Source organism: Notamacropus eugenii, chromosome 3 (genome assembly GCF_028372415.1).
Source record: "Notamacropus eugenii isolate mMacEug1 chromosome 3, mMacEug1.pri_v2, whole genome shotgun sequence".
Taxonomy (NCBI): Eukaryota; Metazoa; Chordata; class Mammalia; order Diprotodontia; family Macropodidae; genus Notamacropus; species Notamacropus eugenii.
The window spans coordinates 109,557,664-109,580,786 of NC_092874.1; the positions used below are offsets into that span (position 1 = coordinate 109,557,664).

At 41.5% G+C, this 23,123-nt stretch overlaps 1 protein-coding gene and 1 long non-coding RNA gene across 9 annotated transcripts in view; one reads left to right on the plus strand and one right to left on the minus strand.

Moving 5' to 3' along the window:
* Positions 1–17,369, minus strand: part of CLEC2L (C-type lectin domain family 2 member L) — a 34,374-nt gene extending 17,005 nt beyond the window's left edge. The window contains exons 1-3 of one of the 8 annotated variants that reach the window (XM_072650106.1): positions 17,272–17,364; positions 16,364–16,835; positions 1,336–1,410 (exon numbers count right to left, since the gene is read on the minus strand). In XM_072650106.1, the coding sequence (XP_072506207.1) occupies positions 1,336–1,410; positions 16,364–16,547 (259 nt within the window). In that variant the 5' untranslated portion in view covers positions 16,548–16,835; positions 17,272–17,364. Of the gene's footprint in view, positions 1–1,335; positions 1,411–11,887; positions 13,211–14,663; positions 16,071–16,363; positions 16,898–17,271 lie in introns of those variants that run through there. The other 7 variants (XM_072650109.1, XM_072650111.1, XM_072650110.1 and 4 more) reach the window with 7 other exon arrangements.
* LOC140530951 (uncharacterized) overlaps positions 13,230–23,123 on the plus strand; it is a 46,733-nt gene continuing 36,839 nt past the window's right edge. Inside the window, exons 1-2 of the long non-coding RNA XR_011976198.1 lie at positions 13,230–13,469; positions 14,169–14,312. This is a non-coding gene — a long non-coding RNA (uncharacterized lncRNA). The remainder of the gene's footprint in view (positions 13,470–14,168; positions 14,313–23,123) is intronic.

Here is a 23,123-nt window from a genome sequence, read left to right on the forward strand (position 1 = left end):
TTCTCAATTGTAAAATGGAGATAAGAGGTAATGGGCTGTGAGGGTCAAGTGAGATTTGTAAGGTGCTTGGTAGTTAGTAGGCACTTAATAAATGAATATATGTCTCCTTCCTGGGAAATGTGACATGAACCCAGATATACAGGTAGACATGAATACAGGGTTGTTGGTATTGTGAAGAAAAGACCAGAATTTGGGATTATTTGAGTAGGGTGAAGGCAGGAGCATCTGAAGGACTTAGATAATGCTTCACAAAAAATGGGTGCAGAAACCCTAAAACTTCATCTATATAAATGAGGGAGTTAGGCTGGAGCAGGAGTTCTTAACCTTCCTCTTGTCATGAACCCCATTACCCCTTTGGATCCTGGTAAAGCCTATAGAGTCCTAAGAAGAAGAATATTTATTGCCTAGATTCATAATTAAAGGAAATGTTCCATTTCATTTAGAGGTTAGTGAACATAATGATGGAATTTCTTCCCATCCAAGTTCATGAACCCTCTGAAATCTATCCACAGATACTTTGGAATCTTCAGACTCTAGGTTTAGAATCCCTGAACTACACATAAAAGAGGCAAGAAAAAAGTTTCACAATGGAGAGGAAGAGGGGGGAGGTGAAAGGGAACCAGTGAACCTTATTCTTATTGGATTTGGCTTTAGGAGGGAACAACATACACACTCAGTTGAGTATCTTAACCTACAGGAAAGTTAGGGGGAAAAGGAGAGAAAAAAATAATTTGGAGGTGGGATACGATGGAGGGAGACATAGTTAGTCTTTCACAACATGACTTATGGAAGTATTTTGCATAACTACACATGTATAACCTATATTGAATTACTTGCCTTCTTAATGTGGGTGAGTGGGGAGGGAAGAAAATGAATGTTAAAAATTGTTTTTACATGCAACTTGGAAATAAGATATACAGGCAGTGGGGTATAGAAATATATCTTGCCCTACAAGAAAGTAAAGGGGAAGAAGATGGGGGAAGGGGGTGATAGAAATGAGGGCAGACAGGGGAAGGAGCAATCAGAATGCATGCCATCTCAGGTGGGGGGAGGGAAGAGATGGGGAGAAAATTTGGAACTCGAATGTTGTGGAAATGGATGTTGAAAACTAAAAATTAATTAATTAATAAGAATAATTAAAAAAAGAATCCCTGAGCTGGATGGTCACTAATGTTCTTCCAGGTCTAAATCTTATGAATACAGAATTGGATTTTTGTATTTGGGGCTTTCTGTAAGGGAGGTATGCTGGTCTACTTCAAGACCCACAATAGCTGCTAGTACAGTAAGTACTGCCCAAGTTCTAGCACATAGAAGACTGATTAAAAACCCACTCACCAAGTATACTCATCACAACGAGGATGGCAAAAAGCAAGACGGCAATGGCTCCTAATAACAAGCGGGTCGTTGTATCTAGAATGGAGAAGGGAAAAGGGATTTAGCTCCTGCCCCTGGACTTCAGCCTCCAAACCCAGAGCCTTTAGCACAAGACTCAGAAAGCAGGTGGACTCATCCTAGGGCTCAGGTTCTGCTCTTCCTTCCCCAGCCTCCCAAGAAGAGGGAGACAGTGCAGATGCCCCCAGTACCTTTCCTCTGGGTTCCAACTCTGAAGTGTTTAGGAGGGGCATGACCCCACACCCCAGTCCAAGGCCGTAATCACTGCCTTTAACTGGCATCTTAGAGTCCCATCCTATATGCACCTCACCTTACCTTCTTATCACTTATTCTCCAATCTCTGGACCCACGGGCTCTAGCTGGGAAATCTGTTTTCTCATTAGAGTGTGTGTGTGTGTGTGTGTGTGTGTGTGTGTGTGTGTGTGTGTTATCCTCATCCTCATCACCTTCTTTATAGCACAAAACTCCCATCAGTACCTTAACTAAGTGTAACCCTGAGGTTGTCAAGTGTATATGAGGAGAGGCAGAGGAAGAGGAGAGAGAGGGAAAGGGGAAAAGAAAGGAAAAGCGGTGTGAAGATGGTACATTTTGATAACTCAATCACTAAAAAGCTCTTCATTATAGCAATTTAGAGGAGGCTTTTTAGGCCATTTAACATAACCAGGCCCTGGAGTCCTCAACACACAGAAAATTAAATTGCATCACACTAATTCAAAACTTGTGATCACTTAGGGACAAACTGAGACAAAATTTGCTTTTGAATCCTTTACAAAAAAACTCCGCTATATAAATTAATAATAGGGTAAAGAAATAAAATCGTTTCCAAGTAATTGCTTATATATATTTGCATTCCCGTTAATGTGCTAATTCCAAATGATTCTTATGCATTCATTAAAGCAGGTCCTGGAGTTCTAGTTTTATATGCATTTACTTAACCACAAAATCTTGGAGTTGAAAGAGACTTTAGAGTTCACCTAGTCCAACCTCCCACCTAAAATATCCATTCTACGTCATCCACCTTCTGTCTGGATATTTACCTGCATGGGGATCTCACTTCCTATCAATGCAATGAAAGATGTCTATTGTGTCCAACAGCTCATTTTAACTGTTACTGAGTTCGTTCTTCTATGAAGTCAAATCTGTCTCCTCATAACCTATACCCACCCCTTTCCTCTACCCTAATCAATTGATACAGTGAAACATGGCTATGTAAATGTTCTTGGGCATTTCTTTCACTTGCTTAGGCCTTGTTTGCAGCAGACACAATACTTTGGAGAGATAAGTAAGTAACTGAGTATACACTTCAGAAGTCATCTGGTCTAAGCCTCTCCTTTTAGAAATGAGAAAACTGAACCCCAGAAAAGGGAAGTCACTTGCTTACTACATTGTTTTTGCTGAGTCACTTTTCAATCATGTCCAACTCTCTGCAGGGCCCTATTTAGGTTTTTCTTGGCAGATACTAGGGCTGTTAACTATTTCCTTCTGCAGCTCATTTTATAGATAAGGAAACTGAAGCAAACAGGGGTAAGTGATTTGCCCAAGGTCACACAGCTAGTAAGTGTCTGAGGCCACATTTGAACTCAGGTCTTCCTGAATCTAAGCCCAACACTCTATCCACGACACTCCCCCTCCCCAAGCTACCCCCTGCTTACTCCATTAGGGCAAAAGAAATAGAATTCATCATCAACCATTTATAATGCCTCATGATAGCTGACATTTAGATACCACTTGAAGCTTTACAAAGCACTTTTCATACTTCCTCTCTCAAAGCCCCTTTGGGCTTTTCCGTATCCATTTTATAGCTCCCTCAACTGAGAATATAAGAAGGAACTTCCTCATGGCCACATAGAATGTCAGAGGTGAGATTTGAACTCAGATCTCTTCTGAACACTATTCTCCATGTACATCACGGACTCACCTATGAATGTAATAAGTGTGATATGATGTGATTTCTGCCCTCATGGAATCCACAATCCAGCAAATCAGTGTGTAATTTAAGGAATATAATGCATTCAACTTTCAATTATCTTTGGAATTGGGAAGAAGTAGTATGAGTGACAATTGTAGCTAGGTGGCCCAGTGGATGGACCACTGGAGCTGGAGTCAGGACGGGCTGAGACACTGACCTCAGACCTCAGACACTGACTGAGTGACTCCCGGTAAGTCACTTAACTCTGTTTGCCTCAGTTTTCCCATCCATAAAATGGCACATGACTCCAGGATAATTTTTTTTCCAGTTTTTTTATCCACAGTGCTGAGAACAATACCTGGTATATAGTAGGTACTTAATAAGTACTGAATTAAATTGAAACCAGAAGGTTCAACTTCAATAGAAATTTTAAAAGTGGCCCCAAGCATTAATGCTTGATGTCTCCATACTTCCAGAAGTCTCAGAGAAAGCTGCCATGGCATCTAGGATGGCAGTGCCTGGGTCCAGGGACCTTCAGCTGGTTGGGGAGGGAAAAGGAAGGGAGAGGGGGAAGAAAGGCTAGTAAGGAAGGAGGAAGAACAAATTGATGGACTGCAGAGAATTCATCATCATGAAGAGACTTTGCTGAATGTGTGTGTGCGGCTTCAAGCAGGATTGTGGGTTTATCCTAATTTGAGAAGCCTTGACCATTAAAAGGACATGCATGTTCATTTCGTCCTTTCCCTCTCCTCCGCCTTCACCTTCTCTGATGCCAGGCTGCCTCCAGCCCTTCTCAGTCTCCCCAGGTCACCTCTGGCCTTCCCACAGATCACCACTGGAAGACAGAGCAGCATTCTCCCACTGAGACTTGTCTGTGGACTCTCATTGAATTGTCTGTTATATTAGAAGTGCCTAATCTGAAGCTGGGAGCAACAGAGAAATGGACAGGAGAGAGAGGCATGATATCATTGTGGAAGGAGGGGAAAGCTTAGTCCCCTGTTTGTTTGGTTCCAAGTCTTTCAGGGACTATATAGAAATGGATATGTTTATCGGTGTGAATAAATGAAAATATGAATATATTAATATATGTGAATAAAATATCTATGAATGTGTATATACATATATACAATATATGTGTGTGTATGTATGTATATATATATATATATATGGGCAGCTAAGTGTCAGGCCTGGAGTCAGGAAGACTAGTCTTCCTAAGTTCAAATCCGGCCTCAGACACTTATTAGTTGTGTGATCCTGGGCAAGTCACTTAACCCTGTTTGCCTTAGTGTCTTTATCTGTAAAATGAGCTGGAAAAAGAAATGGCAAACTACTCCAGTATCTCTGCCAAGAAATCCACAAATAGGGTCATGATGAGTCAAATGCAACTGAAAAATGACTGGACCACAATAACACATAGATATATGGGTACTACATTTTTTCCTGTATGTGTATATATTCACACATATATAAACACATATACACACATACATGTATACACACATACATACATCCATACATATACACATACTAGGTGTCCATATATTTATATAACATGTATAAATACATACATACATGCACTTACATACACATACATATGCAATGTACCAAAAGATTGTTGGGATACCTTGTATGTATAAATGAGTGTGTACTGATGTTCATGAGCATTATTGTTTGAAGGGAGATTTAAGCAGTATAACTGACATTTGAAATCCTGCCTTCCCAGGCAAGGTCTTCATAACAAAGATAAAATCCCTCTGTCCAAATGGAGCAAGTCTAGAGAGGATAATTTATCCAACAGAATAATAGTAATTGGGAGGACCGCTCTTGGAGAGGATATCTTTCTGGACAACCATGGGTCTGGTCCAGAGCATTACAAATACCAAGCGACACATCCTTTGGTTAAAAAAGAAGGTTCTGTCTATTTAAATCTTAGTTTTAGGGAATTCTACTGTCTCCCAAAACTTTATTGTCTTCTAGAAAGGAAGACTGATGAGAATTTAAATAAGAAAAAAGAAAAATGGTGAGTTTCAGTATATGACAGTCATGCTTATTGGCAAGGTTCGGGCTTTAACCCAGGACACTGCATTAATATATAATTAATATCTAAAGAGAGCAAAAGAAAGGTAAATTTTGTTGTTGCTTTTCAATCATTTCAGTCATGTCTGATTCTTCATGATCCCTTTTGGGGTTTTCTTGGCAAAGATCCTAGAATGATTAGCCATTTCCTTATCCAGTTCATGTTAAAAATGAAGAAACTGAGGCAAACAAGGCTAAGTGACTTGGCCAGGATCACACAGATAGTAAGTGTCCAAGACCGGTTTTGAGACCAGTCATATCTTCCTGACTCCCATAATCTGTGCTTTGCTCCATAATCTGTGCCCTAGCTGTCCTAAAAGCCACAATTCAGAGGGGGTAATTGTTAACGTCCTTCTCTTGCCAACATGCCCTCCACTCTTAGAGCCCCTAAGATAACTCAGGCTCTTATCACCACCACTACCACCACCTCCTAGACAATTTCAATGGTCTCCTAATTGACCTTTCTACTCTAGGCTCCCTCCATTCCAATCTGTCCTTTACCCTGCTGTCAATTGGACATTCTAAAACACAGATCTGATCACAACCATGCAAGCAATACTTTATTGTATCATGATCTCCTTTAATAGCTGGGTAAAACCTATGGAACCCTTTTTAGAATCATGCTCTCAAATACTGAAAATATATAGGATTACAAAATAAATCAATTATAGTGAAGTACAGTTACAAAAATATTTTCTTAAAACAAATGCACACAAAATTCTATCCATCTTCAGAGAAAGAACTATGGAGTCAGAATGCAGAATGAAGCAGACTATTTTCTCCTTTGTTATATTTGGATTTTCTCATGATTTCTCCCACTCATTTTAATTCTTCTATGCAATGACTAATGTGAAAATGTATTTAATAGAAATGCATGTGTAGAACCCATATAAGATTACATGCTGTCTTGGGGAGAGAGGGGAGAGGGAAGGGAGAAAATTTGGAACTTATGGAAGTGATTGTTGAAAACTGAAAACAAGCAAATTAATAAACTGGGGGGGGAAACAAAAAATTAAAAAGGAAAAAAAACAGACAAATGCACAGATACCGAATGAGGGTGTCTAGGATAAAATACAAAATCTTCAGCCAGTCAGATACCTACAGCCCAGGGCAGCTAGGTGGTACAATGGATAGAGCACCTGTGCAGGAGTCAGAAGGACCTGAGTTCAAATCTCACCTCAGACACTTGACACTCACTAGCTGTGTGACCTTGGGCAAGTCACTTAACCCCAATTGCTTCATCCTGGGTCATCTCCAGTCATCCTGATGAATATCTGTTCACTGGATTCAGATGGCTCTGGAGGAGAAGTGAGGCTGGTGACCTGCACAGCCTTCCCTCACTCAAAATAAAGTCAAGTGCAAGTCATGTCATTATTTCTCTGATGGCATGGTCTTCTTCAGCAACGAACACACACACACACACACACACACACACACACACACACACACCTACAGCCCTCCCCAATCTGGTTCCCACCTATATTTACATTCTTATTTGATATGCCTCCCCTTTATACATTCCCCATTCTAGTCAAACTGACCTGCTAGCTCTTCCTCATGACATCTCCTACTCCTGTCCCTTTGCATAAATGATCCCCCATATCTGGAATGCATTCTTTCCTTACCTCTGAAATCATTATAAGATCCCTGACCTCCACCTTCATTGTACTTTCTATCACTCTAAAATGGCCCTTGGGAAAGAATTCTGTTAGCTAAACCTTTTCACTCCTAGCTCTTTTCTGTCCCAACCATGAGGAATTCCAGCACCTGGGACTAAATTGACTTGAGTCTGGGTGAGTCCTAAAATATGTCCACTTCAGTGCACAGGAGCCACACCCTGGTAAACCATCTCGGTAGACAAGCTAAACCAGGTTGAGGGTAACCTGCATGCCTGCTGGTGAATTAGAGGAATGTTTAGCCCAAGCATGTGAAGACCTTCCCCAGTACAATGGGTGGATGAGAATAACTTGTTCCAACAGCCACGAAGGTGGCTGAAGCAGGCACTGTGGAGCACTTAGACCTTGGTGAGGTATCAAAAACACTATGGTTATCTATCCATTGCATCCTGAGCCATTTGTCCTGCCACTAGACTTTGATGACTCAGGAAGTGAGAGTGAGGCTGATGACTTTGTGCAACCCAACCTCTCATAAAATCCAATTCACGAACAAATCATCACCCAAGACATCATCGGTCCTCTTTGACAGTGAAAGGCTAATATGGAAATGATTGTAGAAAACTGAAAACAAATAAATTAATTAATTTTAAAAAGACATAAAAAAGAAAGTAAATGAAAAGCTAACAACAACAGCACAGTGGAGTTAGACCAGAGACAGAGGTCTTGGGAGTTGAGGAGGCTGAGGAACGAGGAGGCCAGGGTATTGGGTTGGGATGGAGAAGTCTGTGAGCAAGATACTCACCTTACTAAAGAGGAAAGGGAGTGACCAGAAGGTGGAATGAAGACAGCAACAATGAACCAGACATGTATAACAGCAATAGCTAACATTTACATATCACTTCAGTTTCCAGGGCACCTTATAAATATTGTCATTTGATCCTCACAGCAATCAAGTGAAGTAAGTGCAGTAATTATTATTGTCCAAAGAAGAAACAGGAGGTGGAAATCAGCTTGCCCAAGTTTACACAGATAGTAAGTGTCTGAGGCAGTATTTGAACTTGGGTCCCCCAGACTCCAACTGTCTCTGGAAAACATGGTATTCACTGTAGAGGACAATAGCTAGTTGCTGAGTGATGATGGGCAGGGAGAAAGTCTGAAAGTGGCTGCGGTAAGATCAAGGAGTATGTCGTCTCCTATGATGGACCCTGTGTAGAAGAGGACAACAATGTTGGAGTCTTGGGGAGTAAATTGGGCTTCAGTGAGCATTAAGGACCAAAGAATGTGACACAAAGAGATGTAGGATGTAGGATGAAGGGTAGGGTGTTAACTGTAGAGAAGGGGGCCACACTGAGAAGCATCTAGGGCTCAATTTACTACTGGCATTTAACTCACACTTTGCTTCCTTCCATCCTCTTAATGATCCTTCACTAATCGCAGCATCACGTATTTTTGAGCTGGAAGAGATCTTACATGCCATTGTGCCCAACCATGCCAGGTGTCCCACATGGCCTTGACCCTCAGGTCACAAGTGAGGCTCCCCCAGTGCGTAGGGGACCCTCAGAACCAAGCGTGCTTGGAGGGGGTGGAGAGCACAGGAGGAAGTGTGCCTGAGCTTGGTGGTGCCATGGCGGAGGTCCACTTCTGATCTCAAATGGTTTGGGGACATACTATTTTTTCCTGTTAAAGAGTTTTATAATCTTTTAGCTCTTCAGATCCTGGACAAACTCTCAAATCCTCAAGGGTCCATCATGGCTCCACTGAAATGATGGATTCTCTAAATACCTTTGTTTAGGGCCTGCATTAAGCCACAATAGCACTATCCTCCAAGAACACAAGATGGGGATGTTGCCCCAGGAAAAATCTCCCTCCTCTCTCTCTCTCTCTCTCTCTCTCTCTCTCTCTCTCTCTCTCTCTCTCTCTCTCTCTCTCTCTCTCTCTCTCTCTCTCTCTCTCTCTCTTTCTCTCTCTCTCTCTCTCTCTCTCTCTCTCTCTCTCTCTCTCTCTGTCTCTCTCTCTCTCTCTCTCTTCCTCCCCCCCGTGTCTCCCCCTTTGTGTGCATATTTCTCTCGCTGTGTCTACACCTCCCTTTGTTTATCTTGATGACTTCACTATAATAACAGCAATATTTCTATATCATCTAGGCACCTAGGTGGCACAATGGATAGAGTGCTGGACTTCGAGTCAGAAAGACTCATCTTCTCGAATTCAAATCCAGTTTCACACGTTTACTAACTGTGTGACCCTGGGCAAGTCACTTAATCCCTTCTGCCTCTGTTTCCTCATCTGTAAAATGAACTGGAGAAGGAAATAAACAACAACAATATATCATCTACTGCCTTCCACTGTGCTAAAAACACTTTACAAATATTTTGTTCTCTCAACAAACCTGAGGCACAGGTGCTATTATTATCCCATTTTACCGAAGGGGAAACCGAGGCAGACAGAGGTCACATAGCTAGTAAGTATCTGAGGCTGGATTTGAATATAGGTCTTCCTAAACCCAATACATATATGATATGTATTCATGTGTTTGAAAGAAATAGAGGTTGGGTTGATTCAGGCTTGGGGAATAGTGTGAACACACAAGTAGATAAGAGAACAGTGAATAGTGCAGTAGTGAGTACTTAGAGGAAATTTTATGAAATAGCACTGGAATGGCAGACTTGTGCTAAGCTAAGAAGTCCCCCGCCCCACTCCATCCCTTCCTTATATAGGCACTAGGCAGTTACTGCTAGGTTTTGAGACAGGGAAACACTTTCATATAGAGATGAACTAAAGTCACTCTATTTTCAATAAACATTTGAAAATGTATTGAAAACACACTTTCCTGAACTCAGGTTACTTACAGGCCTAGGTGGTAGGGCTTGCCTCTGTGGTAGCTATGGTCAGACAGCTGGACCTGTCTTGATCTATGATATATATATTACACTCTGAAGCCCATAGATTGGACAACAATAGGTCCCTGCCCAAGCTCTACTTAATGGCTATTCTCTGGACCCTCCTGGCTTAGAGTGATTATCAATAGTAACTGTTGCTCTTTCCCTTCCAGCTTGATTAGTTATTTTTTTCTTTGGCTCATTAAAGGGCCATTCTCCGAGTACTTCTTAAAGAGTCCTATTCACTGAATGGGTGTTACCTCCCTCTAAGTGAGTACCTGAAAAGGCCTTATCCTAAAAAGGCCAAGGTCTCCCATTGCATCCTGGGCTGTCTGGATCCAGATGGCTCAGGAGAAGAAAGTGAGGCTGGTGACCTGCACAGCCCTCCCTCACTCAAAACAAAATCAAGGGCAAGTCATGTCATCATTTCTCTGATGTCATGGTCTTCTTCGAAAATGAAGGACGAACACAAAAGACAAAGATATGAGTGTGTATGTATATACACATATACATATATATTATGCTTTTGTTACATTTGTTGAAATACTTCTTGATATTGATATAAAAAGATATAAGGGATATAAATGGAGTTGCTTTCTACTTCTGTGGGCTTCAGGTAATATTTTACTGTCAGTCTTTTATAAGAAAAAGATTTTGTCCCTTGGTCTATAGCAAATATCGTTATAACAAAAAAAATGTGTACAACAGAAAGAGAGTCAAGATGCACCTGAGGGCCCACTTACCTACTGGAACAATATTCAATATGGTGCCAGGAAGCAGTAGGGCACGGTAGGTAGAGGGCTGGCTTTGGAATCAAGAAGACTTGAATTCAAGTCCTGTCTTTGACAAATACTAGCTGTGTGCCTACCAGCGAAGCATTTAACCTTGCAGACAACTCTCTAAGACTTTAAGTTGCATGGCAGATGCTGATCCTACATTGGTGGAGGGAGTTTCCATACTGAGATTTCCCTATATCCATGAAGGCACAAGTATGGACCCCCACTCCAAATGCAGGAGGCAGTGAATAGCACATGGGATGGGCCAGCAGTCAGACTATCTGATTTTAAGACCTGGTTCCACTATTAATAATCAATTAATAAGCACTTAACAAGCCTTAAGGAAAATGGATAAGTGTTTTCACCTTGCTATGTCTCCATTTCCCTCATCTGTCATATGAGGAGATTGAAATAGGGAATCTGTAAATTTCCTTTCCTTTCTCAAATTCTACGAATCCAAAAGAACATGGCAGGGCCTTGGAGTTCATTGCAACAAGATCTGCTCTGTCTAGCTTTTCATTTCCACAAACTCTTTAGAGATATATGGAGCCCTCCCTTTCCTCCCAGCCACTCGCTAAATAGACGGAGCCATTCAAGGAAGGCGACCTAAACGTCAGACAAGATCTAGGAAAGCTGGGGCCTCGCTCAATTCTCCCCTTCAGAGAAGCTCTCTTTTTAGAGTGTTTTTGTCATGTGTTTCTAGCCCCATCTCATTCTCCACTAACACACTATATTAAAGTTTTGCAAAGCTAGTGAGAAATCAGAGTGGGGTGCCTCCTTCAGGGGATAGATGACCCAATAAATTAGTCTGCTGGAATGTGAAATTAAAAAACAACATGACCTCAGAAATACGTGGCAGACCTAACATCCAATAGGGGCATTCATTCATCTTTACTTGACTTGTATCCTAGGGATAGTGCCCACACCATCACCCATCCCTCCCTCCATCAGGGCACAGACTCTAGACCTTGGATAATAACAGTAATAATAGATAGCATTTATATAACACCATAAGGTTAGCAAAGCACTTTCCAAATATTATCTCATTTTATCCTCATAACAATTTCATCCCATTTTACAGCTGAGGAAATGGAGGCAGATAGCGGTTAAATGGTTTGTCTAGGGTCACATAGCCAGGAAGTATGTGGGGCTAAATCTGAATTTAGATCTTCCTGGTCCCAGGTCTAGTGCTCTGCTCACTGTGCCACCTCGCATCTGTGGGAATGGGGAGCGGACACTCACCTCATTCACATCAATGGCCTGTCTGGCAGGACAGTCTTCATCCAGGACCCATGTAAAGACTTTGAGTGGGCATGTTGTAGTAATAATACTTAACACTTACATAGCACAAGTTTACAGAGTAACACCCTGTGAGGTATGTACTATAGGTATTACTATCTCCATGTTACAGATGAGATAACAGAGTCTCAGAGAAGTTAAGAGACTTGCCCAAGATCACACAACTAGTAAATTTCAGAAGCAGGACTTGAACCCTGACCTTCCTGACTTCAGGTCCAGCATTCTGTCCACTTTGCTACGTTGTCTCCATAAAATGTGGACCAAGGAAAGGGAAAAGGAAGAAGCACCTGGGAGTGGAGAAGAGAAAATAAATGTCTGTTCCACTTCTTCCTCATAGCCTAGCTCAGTGCAAGACCCAAGTTCTGTGGCTGATAAATAACAAATCAAACTTCAGGGATTAGAGGGAAGGAGGATAATGACTGGCACAATGTGGACTTTCCAGTTTGTTGTCACAGTGTGGATGGTGGTAGCAGGAGCCCTCCAGCTGAAGCGTCTTCCAAAGAAAATGGAGCATGTGTATTTCTAAATCAGTCTTATGCCAAACTGAGTGTTCTCAAATACTCAAATGGACCGTGATCTTATCAATTACAGTGATGCAGATCAAAATCCATTCATGCCTGTCTATCCCTGTTCTCCCAACATTTGACCCAGAGGGGGTTTCCAATGGGCCAGAAGCCTTCCTTGCTATCTTCTCCCATGGATGACTCTGGCTTATCCACCTACCATCCATGGCTCTTGCCATATGACCAGCCCATTTTCTCTTCCTGTCACATAATTCCTCAATGACATCCTTTAATTCTTGTTCTTGTCTGGAGTCCCTCATTTGTTGCAGCTTGTCCATGCCCACAATGCTCTTCTCCATTTTAGCTCAAGAAACAAGCCAAGTACGGCCAATTGAAATAATTGTGTCTAACTTGGCACCTTATTCTTTGCTCAGTACTGAACAATGGGGTAGCTTGAACCCCAGAAATTAGCACTCCTTAGCCCTCTTTTAGACATTGTTATGATTCCTGATCTTGACCTTGCTTCCAGTTAGGACATTACCACCTCCCTCCCTTTGATTCCATCAACTTTATTACTGGTCTGTCCTGTCTTTGATCTTAGATTGTTTGTCTAATGACAACAAAGGAATTGTTCTTCCAACCTCTTCCCTTTCATTTCTGACTTTCTGTGACTATCCAAACAAGGGATGGTTTATAACCCTGAACAAGAACACAAAGAAAATTACATATTAGGCTGAAAGATAAAATCTGAGAAAAAAGAAACCAGAGCTGTATCCAATGTACAGAAGAAGCTAGCTAAGGGATAACTTGGTATCTTTACTATAGCTTACAAGAGAGTGGATCAGTGATGTGACAGGAAGCACAAGATACATAAAGGTAAGGCAAGGAAGAGGGTCAAAAACTGTCATGGTGTCCAACTGTCATGGTGTCCAACATGTGACAACAGCAACAAAGAGACCTTAAAAATAAGGTCAACTGTACTTCAAATGGGAAATCTTCCTGCTTGAGAAGACAATTTCAAGGTAAGATCAGACCATGGCCTTCCTCCAAATAGCAAGAGAGCAATAGTTAACTAGTTAACTTGTTTGGAATGGCCAGAGTGGGGTAAGAAAAAAGAGCAGACTCTGAGAGCATTCCCCTCTTCATTAGCTAAGAACATCACATTGACACTGTATATTTCTTGATAAAAGATACAGACATGGACAGTCTATGGATTCAGAAGAATAGCCATCAGGAACTATTACGCTTCTAGTTCCCAAAAGAGTAGCAATGACCCCACGCTTTCTTAGCACACAGGATCCTCAAGGCCCCAGGCAAACTCAGGTAGAAATGAAAAAGTAGGAAAGGCTACGAAACCAGAAAATAGGCTGATCTGATATGAGCCACATTTGAAGATGAAGAAGTGGGTAGATCCTCAGGGTGATTGGAAGTGATCATTTATATGCAATTGAAGTGATATAGCAGAGGATGGGGTAGGCGCCTTAGCGCTAACTAATGGAGGATCATTTAGTTTAGTGGTGGTCCACGAAAACACAAACTATGTGCCCTGATAATAATTTGGATCCTTCCAACACCAGTAATTTCCCTGTTCTTTTTCTTCTCCTTAGCCTCCATCACTAGGGTCTATGAGTCTAAGCCAGAGGACTATTTGTCAGAATGCTAGAATTAAAAAAACTTCTTTTTTAAATTTCTTTCTACATGGTTCTCTGACATATGACCAGGAAAGTCCAGTAGAATATATTTGTGAGTGCTGTCCATAATTTGTGCAGAATACATACTGAGGAAAGGATGCATACTGGACATTACCACATAAAAACTTGACCATGAACAAGAATGGCCCCAATAAACATCAGAAAACACCAAAGGTATGGCATGATCTATTTCTCCATTGGACTGTGGTTTACAGGCAGAGGAAAGCTGTGGTTGGATGTAGAAGTATGAGAGGAATGCCTGCCAGAATCAGGAGATAAATTTAGAGTCACATCCAGAGGTAATGCTTTTGGGAAAGCTATCAAAGTGAAAGAGATGGTCCAAGGCCAGTTGGACTGTTTGAGAGGTACCAGGTAAATCTTAGATGGAGATAAAATGTACCATTTTAGTCAAAGTGCCCATTATTTTTTCCCTCTGAAGGGAGAAAAAAGGACTGTGATGAAATCCAGTGACATCTTGGCTCATGGACCTTGATGAGGTTTAGCAAGGACTGAAGTGGACCTTACCATGACATATCTGAGGTCAACAAGGGTCGACAGGAATCTTCCTCTGCCTCCTCAGAACTGTGTAGCATATCCCGTTGTGATAAGACATCTGTCTTATCACCCCAGACACCCAAAAGGTAGATTGCCAAGAAGTAAAAGTCTGTAGAGGAGAATCATGCCCACAAGGCAGAGTGGTCTTTGAGAGAGCTCAAGAACCAGAAATAACTCCATTTGTTTCCACTTTCCTTTTGGCTTAGGCAAACCTGCAGGAAGTTAATCAACCATCAGTCAAAGAGTATTTCTAACAGTCCTGGGTATAGACCACCATGTTCTGGGGGATATGATAATAGAAAGTTAAAGGCAGCATCTAGTGGGGAAAGGGTGAGTAGATAGGAGATTGATAAATCAGTCAACCTGGCTAGTTTAGGCCAGGATGTAGAATCCTAGATAAGGCAGATCTTGATAAACCCTGGGATACAAGTTTAAGAGGGTTCTCTACCTTTCCTTGCTCAATTCCTTCTTCTCCCCTGCTGTCTCCCTTAGTCTGTTTTCTCACCCTATAACTTTTCTAAAACAACCACCATATTTCTCTTCATATTCAATGCCGCCTCTGCAAAGTCACCATCCAGGGCTTCTAATTTCCAGTCTTACATCATCACTGCTCCTTCAGGAAGTCCCCTCTACCATTAGCATTGGCATAAGCATTGTGTAAACCCAGATTTGTCAAGGAAGTGTGGTGGTGTGGATAGGGTGCTATCTTTAGAACAAGGACAACCAAGGTTCAAGTCTTCCCTCAGATATACATTGATTATGGCACCCTGGGCAAGTCCCTTGCCTCTCTGTGTCCCAAGCAACTTTCTAAAACTATAAGATATGGAACTGTGCTGGGAAAGGGAGCTTCTTATATAAATTAAATCAAAAGTCTAATACCTATCTAAACACAACCAGGCTGATTTCTCTCCTCTAAGTCATGTGGGGTACATCAGAAATAGGTTAAATCTTTGAAGAAAGCTAGCTTTAAAAAAGTATAAAATATTTATCCAGGGAGGGATGCATGTGTGGGATACTGGCTTCCTCTTCACTAACCAAATCATGACTTTATCCTCATTTTTACTGGGTGAGAGTGATTCGTTTCATAAGGATGCTCAGTTATGTCATGTTTTGTTACTTATTTTCTCCAAGTGTACTTGTATCTACAATCTATTTTATCTTGACAACATCCCTGTGAGGGTAGTAGGCAGGTACAAAATTCTCCAGCACATGTATGAGGAAAGCTATGCCCCAAAGCATCAAGTTACTCATGCAAGGTCACATTGTGAGTTAATATGCAAGGCCAAGGTGAGAATCCAGGTCTTTTGAATTCCAGCGCAGGGCTCATTTCTACCAGCTGGCATTTGCTCTATTCTAAATCTGAATTTTCCCACCCCCAAGCCCCAACCTCTAAGGACAAAAGACCAAGGTAACTCTGATGACTGTGTCTCTGGCAGGAAGGAGAGCCAGTGGACCCTCACTCTCACTACTCAGGCTGATCAGATCTTACCAAGGAGTCTAGGAGAGGGAGGGGGGACTGGAAGAGGTAGCAGGGTGTGATGGAGTCATACACCGGTCAGAAAGGATAGGACCCCGGCAGAGGATGTCCTAGCTAGGGACCCTGAGAAGAGGACAGGATTCTCTGGGGAGGCAGCAACCATGGAGGAGGAAGAAGGATGTTACTTGCTTACCCTCCAAGGCCGCCTTCCAGCTGGTACTGCCCTCGTACCCGGATCCTGATCTTCTCAGCAGCACCTCCTGGCCCCGGCCCTCCCCGTCCCCTGGGGACAGTACTCTTGGCAAAGAAGCCGACGAGGCTGGAGCGGGTGGTGGAGGGGGCCGGCTCCTCCTGGGGGGCTCCCGGACAGGTTCCATGCCCCCCTCCCACTCCGGTGCCCCCGCCCCTCTGCTAAAGGGCGCCTGGCACTTCCGTTACCAGGGTAGGGGGAAAACAGAGTCAGAACTGGCCAGAGGGCCCCCCTCCCCCTTTCTCCCTCTCTTCGCGGTGGGAGCAGGAGCTGAGGATGGGAGGGACGCAGAAGACAGCTTATGCAGCTCAGGGCCCCTGTTGGCGTGTTCCGCTCCTCTTAGCAAAATGCGAAATGTCCCTCCCCGCCTGCAGCCTCAGCATCGCAGCATCTCATCGCCTCTGGAGTTTCTCATCTTGGGAAGGGAGGGGGGAGAGAGACAAGAATGAGGGAGGAGAGAAAAAAGAGGAGGGTGGAGAGAAGAGGCGCCAAGGCGACGGGGAAGGCAGCCGGGCGGGAGGACAGAAGTGCGATGAGGTTGGGGGGTGGGGGGTGGGGATGATGTGAGGGATGAAAGGTCGGAGGGGTAGGCGAACCTGGGATCATGAAGAGGATTCCAATAGGGAGGGAGCACTAAGGGATGGGAGTGGAGAGAAGGAGCAGCAGGGACCCCAGTGCCAGAAGGATCCACATGGCCAGAGAAAGCTGTTAGGACAGTCTGGTACACGAGGAACGTGGGGATGCGGGGCGTAGACTTGAGAGTAATACGGGGGAAATAGGGCGATTGGGAAAGGGAGGACACAGGAGTGGGGTGGAATTTGGGGAAAAGAGGCAGGGATCTCCTTTCTCACCTCCACCCTAGGTTCCCTGGTTCCCACTCAGACTGGAGCTAGGTGACGGGAGAAGGAAATGCATTCCTCAAGACTGAATAGACCGCTTAGAGGTCACAGAACAGGGAGCTTTGGTAGAGACCTGCCCCAGCGGGACCTTGGACAGAGGAGAGGCTTTGCAGGAATATGGTGTTCTGTGCGCCTTAGGACCGATGTGCCTGAAGATCCTGGGGACCTGGTGAGGTCCTGGAGTCTGGCATCTTATGTAGAGCAAACATATTTTCTTTGTTATTATCATTAATCATTATTAATTATTAAATATTGTTATCATTAATTAGTTACATATAATTAATTACGAAGAGAACCCCTTTCAGACTTATAACTAGAGCTGGGATTCTTCACTTGATCAACCTGGGCAGTGAGAGTGAGGGTCCATTGGCTCTCCTTCCTGCCAGAGACATAATTATCAGTTACCCTGGTCTTTTGTCCTTAGAGGCTGGCGCTTGGGAGTGGGAAAATTCAGATTTAGAATAGAGCAAGTATAGAGGTGAAGAGCTGGGATTCTTAGAATAGAGGTCCATGGACAGATTTCAGGGGATTCCTGAACTTGAATGGCCAAAAAAAAAAAAATTACATCTTTATTTTCACTAATCTTTTATTTCCTTTGTAATCAGTTCTATGTCTTGTTTTATACATTTTATAATGAGTTCCATAAGGGGTCCATGACTTTCACCAGACTGCCAACAGGGTCCAACAAAAGATAAGAACATCTGAACTGAACAGTGGATAGAGTGATGGGCTTTGAGTCAAGAAGACCTGAATTTGAAATCTGTCTCCATAGACACTTCTTAGCTGTACGATCCTGAGCAAGTCACTTAACATCTCTAAGTCCTATATAAATACTATTTATCATTATTATTAGTCTGAAGGAGTCCACTTCTTCACTTTAGGGCTTAATATTCTCATGGATGATGAGAGTGATGAGTCCATTCCACCATTAAGACATATAGGATATAGAATTTTAAAGAAGGATCCTTAGAGATAACATAGTTCAGCCTCTTTCTTTTACAGATCAGGTAAAGAGATTTAATCAAGGTCAAATAAAACATTCCAAAGGAACTACAGGGAGAAGTAAAGCAGGACCACAGCTCACCCTCAAGGGTCTTGCATCCAGCCTCACTTAGTCTGTTTCCTCATCTCTGAAGTGGGGTTAACAACATCTATAGGGTTGTTGTGAAGATCCATCAGAAAATATACATGAAGCATTTTGCAAACCTTAAATTATCCTGACCCACTTTATTTAAAAGCAATATTTCAGATGTAAGCTATTATTCAGTTGCAGAGGTTGACAAATACAGAAGGTACAAGGAGGCCTAAAGGAGAGGAACTGACAAGTTTAGGTGATATTACATCCATTGTTGATGTCATTTAATCGTTTTCAGTTGTGTTTGACTCTCCATGACCCCATTTGGGGTTTTCTTGGCAAAAATATGGAAGTGGTTTGCTATTTCCTTCTCCAGTTTATTTTACAGATGAGGCACTGAGACAAACAGGGTTAAATGACTTGCCCAGGGTCACATCTCTACTCAATATCTGAGGCTAAATTTGAACTCAGGATCCTAATGACTCCAGGGTCAGTGCTCCGTCCACTGCCACCTAGTTGCCCTATTACCTCCAATAGGTAGTATTTTCTAGAAGAAATGAGTTTGCAAGTAGGTTTTGAAGGAGGTAAAAGGCATGAATTGGCAGAAAGAATTCCTATTAGAGGAAATGGTATATGTAAAGATACTACAGTGAAAATAAATGCCCCATGTGAAACATGAAAATAAATAGCTTGGCTGGAAAAGAATGAATATGTTAGGGAGTAAGGAGAGGTGGGTTTGGAGAGGTTAATGAGGGAAGAGCCTTTGAGACCAGACTCTATGCAACCTTAGAAGTCGGAGAAAATTGTTCTAGGTTCTAAAGTAAGAAAATAATAGGTTAGTTAAGGAAGAATCATAAAATTTTAATGCTGGTCCAATCTTCTCATCATGAAGATAAGAAAAGTTAAGGGTTTTATCTAGGCTGCTCAGAAAACTTTAAATGAAGATTAAACAGAAGCGCTTCTAAGTCTGAAGGAATAGCAACAAAAAACCCCACTGTAAAAATCTAACTAAACTTTAGGACATTGTTCCACTGTCTCAATTGTTTCTTTAGGGATTTTGCCTCTTTTCAGAAATCATTCACAGTCATAGCAATGTAAATGAAAATAATACTGGATACTGTGTAATTATAATGACCAAGTTTGACCCCTGAGAAGAGATGAGGAAATGCAGCTTTTTTCTTTGGTTGTAGAGATGAGGGATTTTGGGTGTGGAACGCGCAGACCCTATCAGACAACCAATATATATTGGTAGATATTGCTAAACTGCTTCCTTCCCTCCCCAGGCCCCTTTAAATAAGGTTTAGGTGGCATTACATCCATTGCTGGTGCCATTTAATCATTTTATTTAAAAGAGAAGGCTTATTGGACTGAGTAGGGACAGGATGAGGTAAGGGCATATCCAGAAACGACTGTGTGCCAATAAAACTTTTTTTTAAAAGAAATTATTTGAATAGTTTATGTCAGAAACCACTTTGGGAATAAGAGTTTGCTTTTCATTATTCCTTACCTGAGAGGTGATTGAGTACACTTTTCCTCTGATAAGTTTTCTTTGATTCCTGTTCAATGCAAAAGATTTTTTAAAAAACATTTTAGCTACTGAGAAGCTGAGTCAGATCTGAATATAATTACAGTGGGAATGAAAGCAAATAATATAATGTAGGAAAGAATAAATTGTCCAAAATTACTCTTAGAAAATATTCATAACCAAATATCCTTCAAATTATCTACTATGCTCATTTTTCTTTAAAGGGAAGCTTCTTGCTTTATTGAAATATTTTTCAGAGACTATTATAATGAAATTCAGTGCTCCAACATTTCTAGAATGCCACAGAAATGTGGAATATAAATCAGTTTCTGTATTCCCTTTGCAAAAATGAAACTACTGGATATTTTATTAAAGTGGAAGAATTGATATTTTAAAATGAAATTTTCTTTATTATACATTAATGCCCCCTCACCCAAATTTTTCCCTTACAAGTTTAGAATTTCTTAATCTCTAGACTGAAGCTAGAGCTAATATAGGGTGATCTAGGCTATGCCCCACGTGGCAATATGAGAAGAATATCATTTCCTTTTTTCCCCACTTAATAGTATTTTATTTTTTCCAATTACATATAAAGATAGTTTTCAACATTCATTTGTGTGAGATTTTGAGTGAGGGAAATAATTTCTTTACCCTGAGCTGCTCTCTCCCATATTCCCATGGAATCATCTCCTTAGGGATGCCTTCTGAGGCTCCTTCACAGGGTTCTGGCCTGGGAGCCTCAATGTCCAGAATCTTCACAGGATCAGAAAGAGGAGAAGTCATCTAGATGGGAGATTAGCAGTGCCTACGGTATACAAAGGTCACAGACTCTCCCCCCATACAAACTCTTGCAAAATAGGGGTGCTATCTACTGTCTACCCCAGAGGATTGTTGGGGAGGGAGAGGGAAAATGTTTTGCAAACTGTAAAGTGGTATTTAAAAGTGAATTTAATGTGACATGCCCTTGACTGGTACCCAAAGTCCCCTGTAATCCTCGGGAATGATTATTGTTGTTGTTAGCTAACATTCATCTAGTTTTAAGGTTCACAAAGTGCTTTATGTATATTATCTCATCTGATCCTGACAACCACCCTGTGAGGTTGGTGTTTTTATTCCCATTTTGCAGATTAGAAGACCCGGGCTCAAAGAGATGGAGCGATTTACTCCAAGCTAGTTAAGGCAGGATTGATTTAGATCTTCCTGACTCCAAGTCCAGCACTCTATCCACCATGCCACTTAGCTGCCTTAGGTGAAGAAGTATACAATAGGGGAGTGGGGCATTAGAAAAGAATTGCCTCCCCCCATTACATTGTAAACTCCTCGAGGACAGGAATTGCCTTTTGCCTCTTTATGTATCCGCACCACTGAGCACAATCTACTGGTTGATTGATAAGTGACTGGCAGAGTGGATAGAGTGCTGGACCTGGAGCCAGGCAGACTCTTCTTCATGAGTTCATATCCAGCCTCAGACACTAGTTGTGAGATTGTAAGCAATTTACAACCTGGTCGCCTCAGTTTCCTCATTTGTAAAAATGAGTTGGAGAAGGAAATGACAAACTTCTAGTATCTTTGCCAAGAAATCCATAAATGGGGTCATGGAAAGTCAGAACTGAAAAACACAACAACAAGTGATTGCAAAGATCTTTGCAGTTTATAGATGGATCTTAGAGATCATTTGGTCTAACCTGTTCACTTGAGAGTGAAAAACTGAGGCCCAAATTGTCATCCTCACTCCCCCAAATTACACAGCTTATTAAGTCATTAGACATCCAGGTCTCATCCTATACACTCTTTTTTATCCTAGTCCTAAACTACTGTCCTCATGAGGCACATTATGCCACAGAATGCCTTACTTTTTTATTGTTATTAGGTCTACCATCTCTCCTTGTGAACTATATATCCAGGAGTATGATTTGTACCTAGTAGGTGCTCAATGAATATTTATTTGACAAAAATGGATAAAGAATCAAATAGTGTGCAGAGAGATAATAATGTGTTATGATGTCTGTGAGGAGTTGAAAATCAAGAATCTCATATTATTACTAGGAAATATCATAACTGACAGAGAAGTAATTGATCCTAACCATCCATTGTTGTAGACCATGATGGTTCTTTATAGCTTCTTTTATGTAACTTATTTTAAAAAAATACATTCTTTGAGAGAGTTTCCATCAAAAGAGTCAGAGATCCAAGACTAGGGACTATATTCTGCCCTGAAACACATTTTGATTATTTAGTTTAGTTTTGGGCACCACTGACTTCCAGAAAATTCTTCCTGATTTAGTATGGAATTCAAGGAAATGTTTCTTCTTTTTTGTTGCTGTCACCAACAATTAGTTTTCCAGCATATTGACTGGTTGTGGGCTCAGGTGCTGCTTTCTCTGAAAGAACAAACAGGGCAGACTTGGTGTACTTTCTGGCTCTCTTTTTCATATCTTGCACATCCACAAAGGCTGTTGGCATTGTGTTTCTTGAGATAGCATTCACTCCCATGAACATGTGACTGGGGAGCGGTCACAATAAAATAAACAGTTGCATTGTTTTAGCTTTCTCTATTTTAAGGACTGGTTATTTTGATAGAATTTTAAAAAACCTTTTAAAAAGAAAACAATCAACATTTTTATTTTTGTGAAACCTTATTCAAGTAAAGGGGATAGCAAAGAGACTGCCAAAAATAATTGTTTTTGTTCCTGTTATCCATTAATTCTAACTAATGTTGACTCAAGCTGGTCACAGAGATTTTAAAAAAATAAGAAAAGAAAATGGTGAAAAGATAGAGGTAACTAGCAATCCTCTATGTTTTCATTAAAATGTAGACTTTGGCCAAAACTCAGTTTCCATGGAGTTATAGCTATGAAAAGAGAATAATAATTCATATAGGTAAGAGGGTGTGGGTACAAGTCAGGATGAATTGGAGCACAAGTTATGAAGATAACACAATAAATCCAGATGTAGAGAATTAGGCAAAAGCTAAAAAGGAAATAATAAATAAAAATAAAAAAGGAAATTTGTTGAATCATTTCAGTTGTGTCAGACTCTTTGTGATCCCATTTGGGGTTTTCTTGGCAAAGATACTGGAATAGTTAGCCATTTCCTTCTCCAGCTCACTTTACAGATGAGGAACTGAGGCAACCAGGGGTAAGTGACTTGCCCAGGGTCACACAGCTAGTAAGTGTCAGACACAGGATTTGAACATGAGTCCTC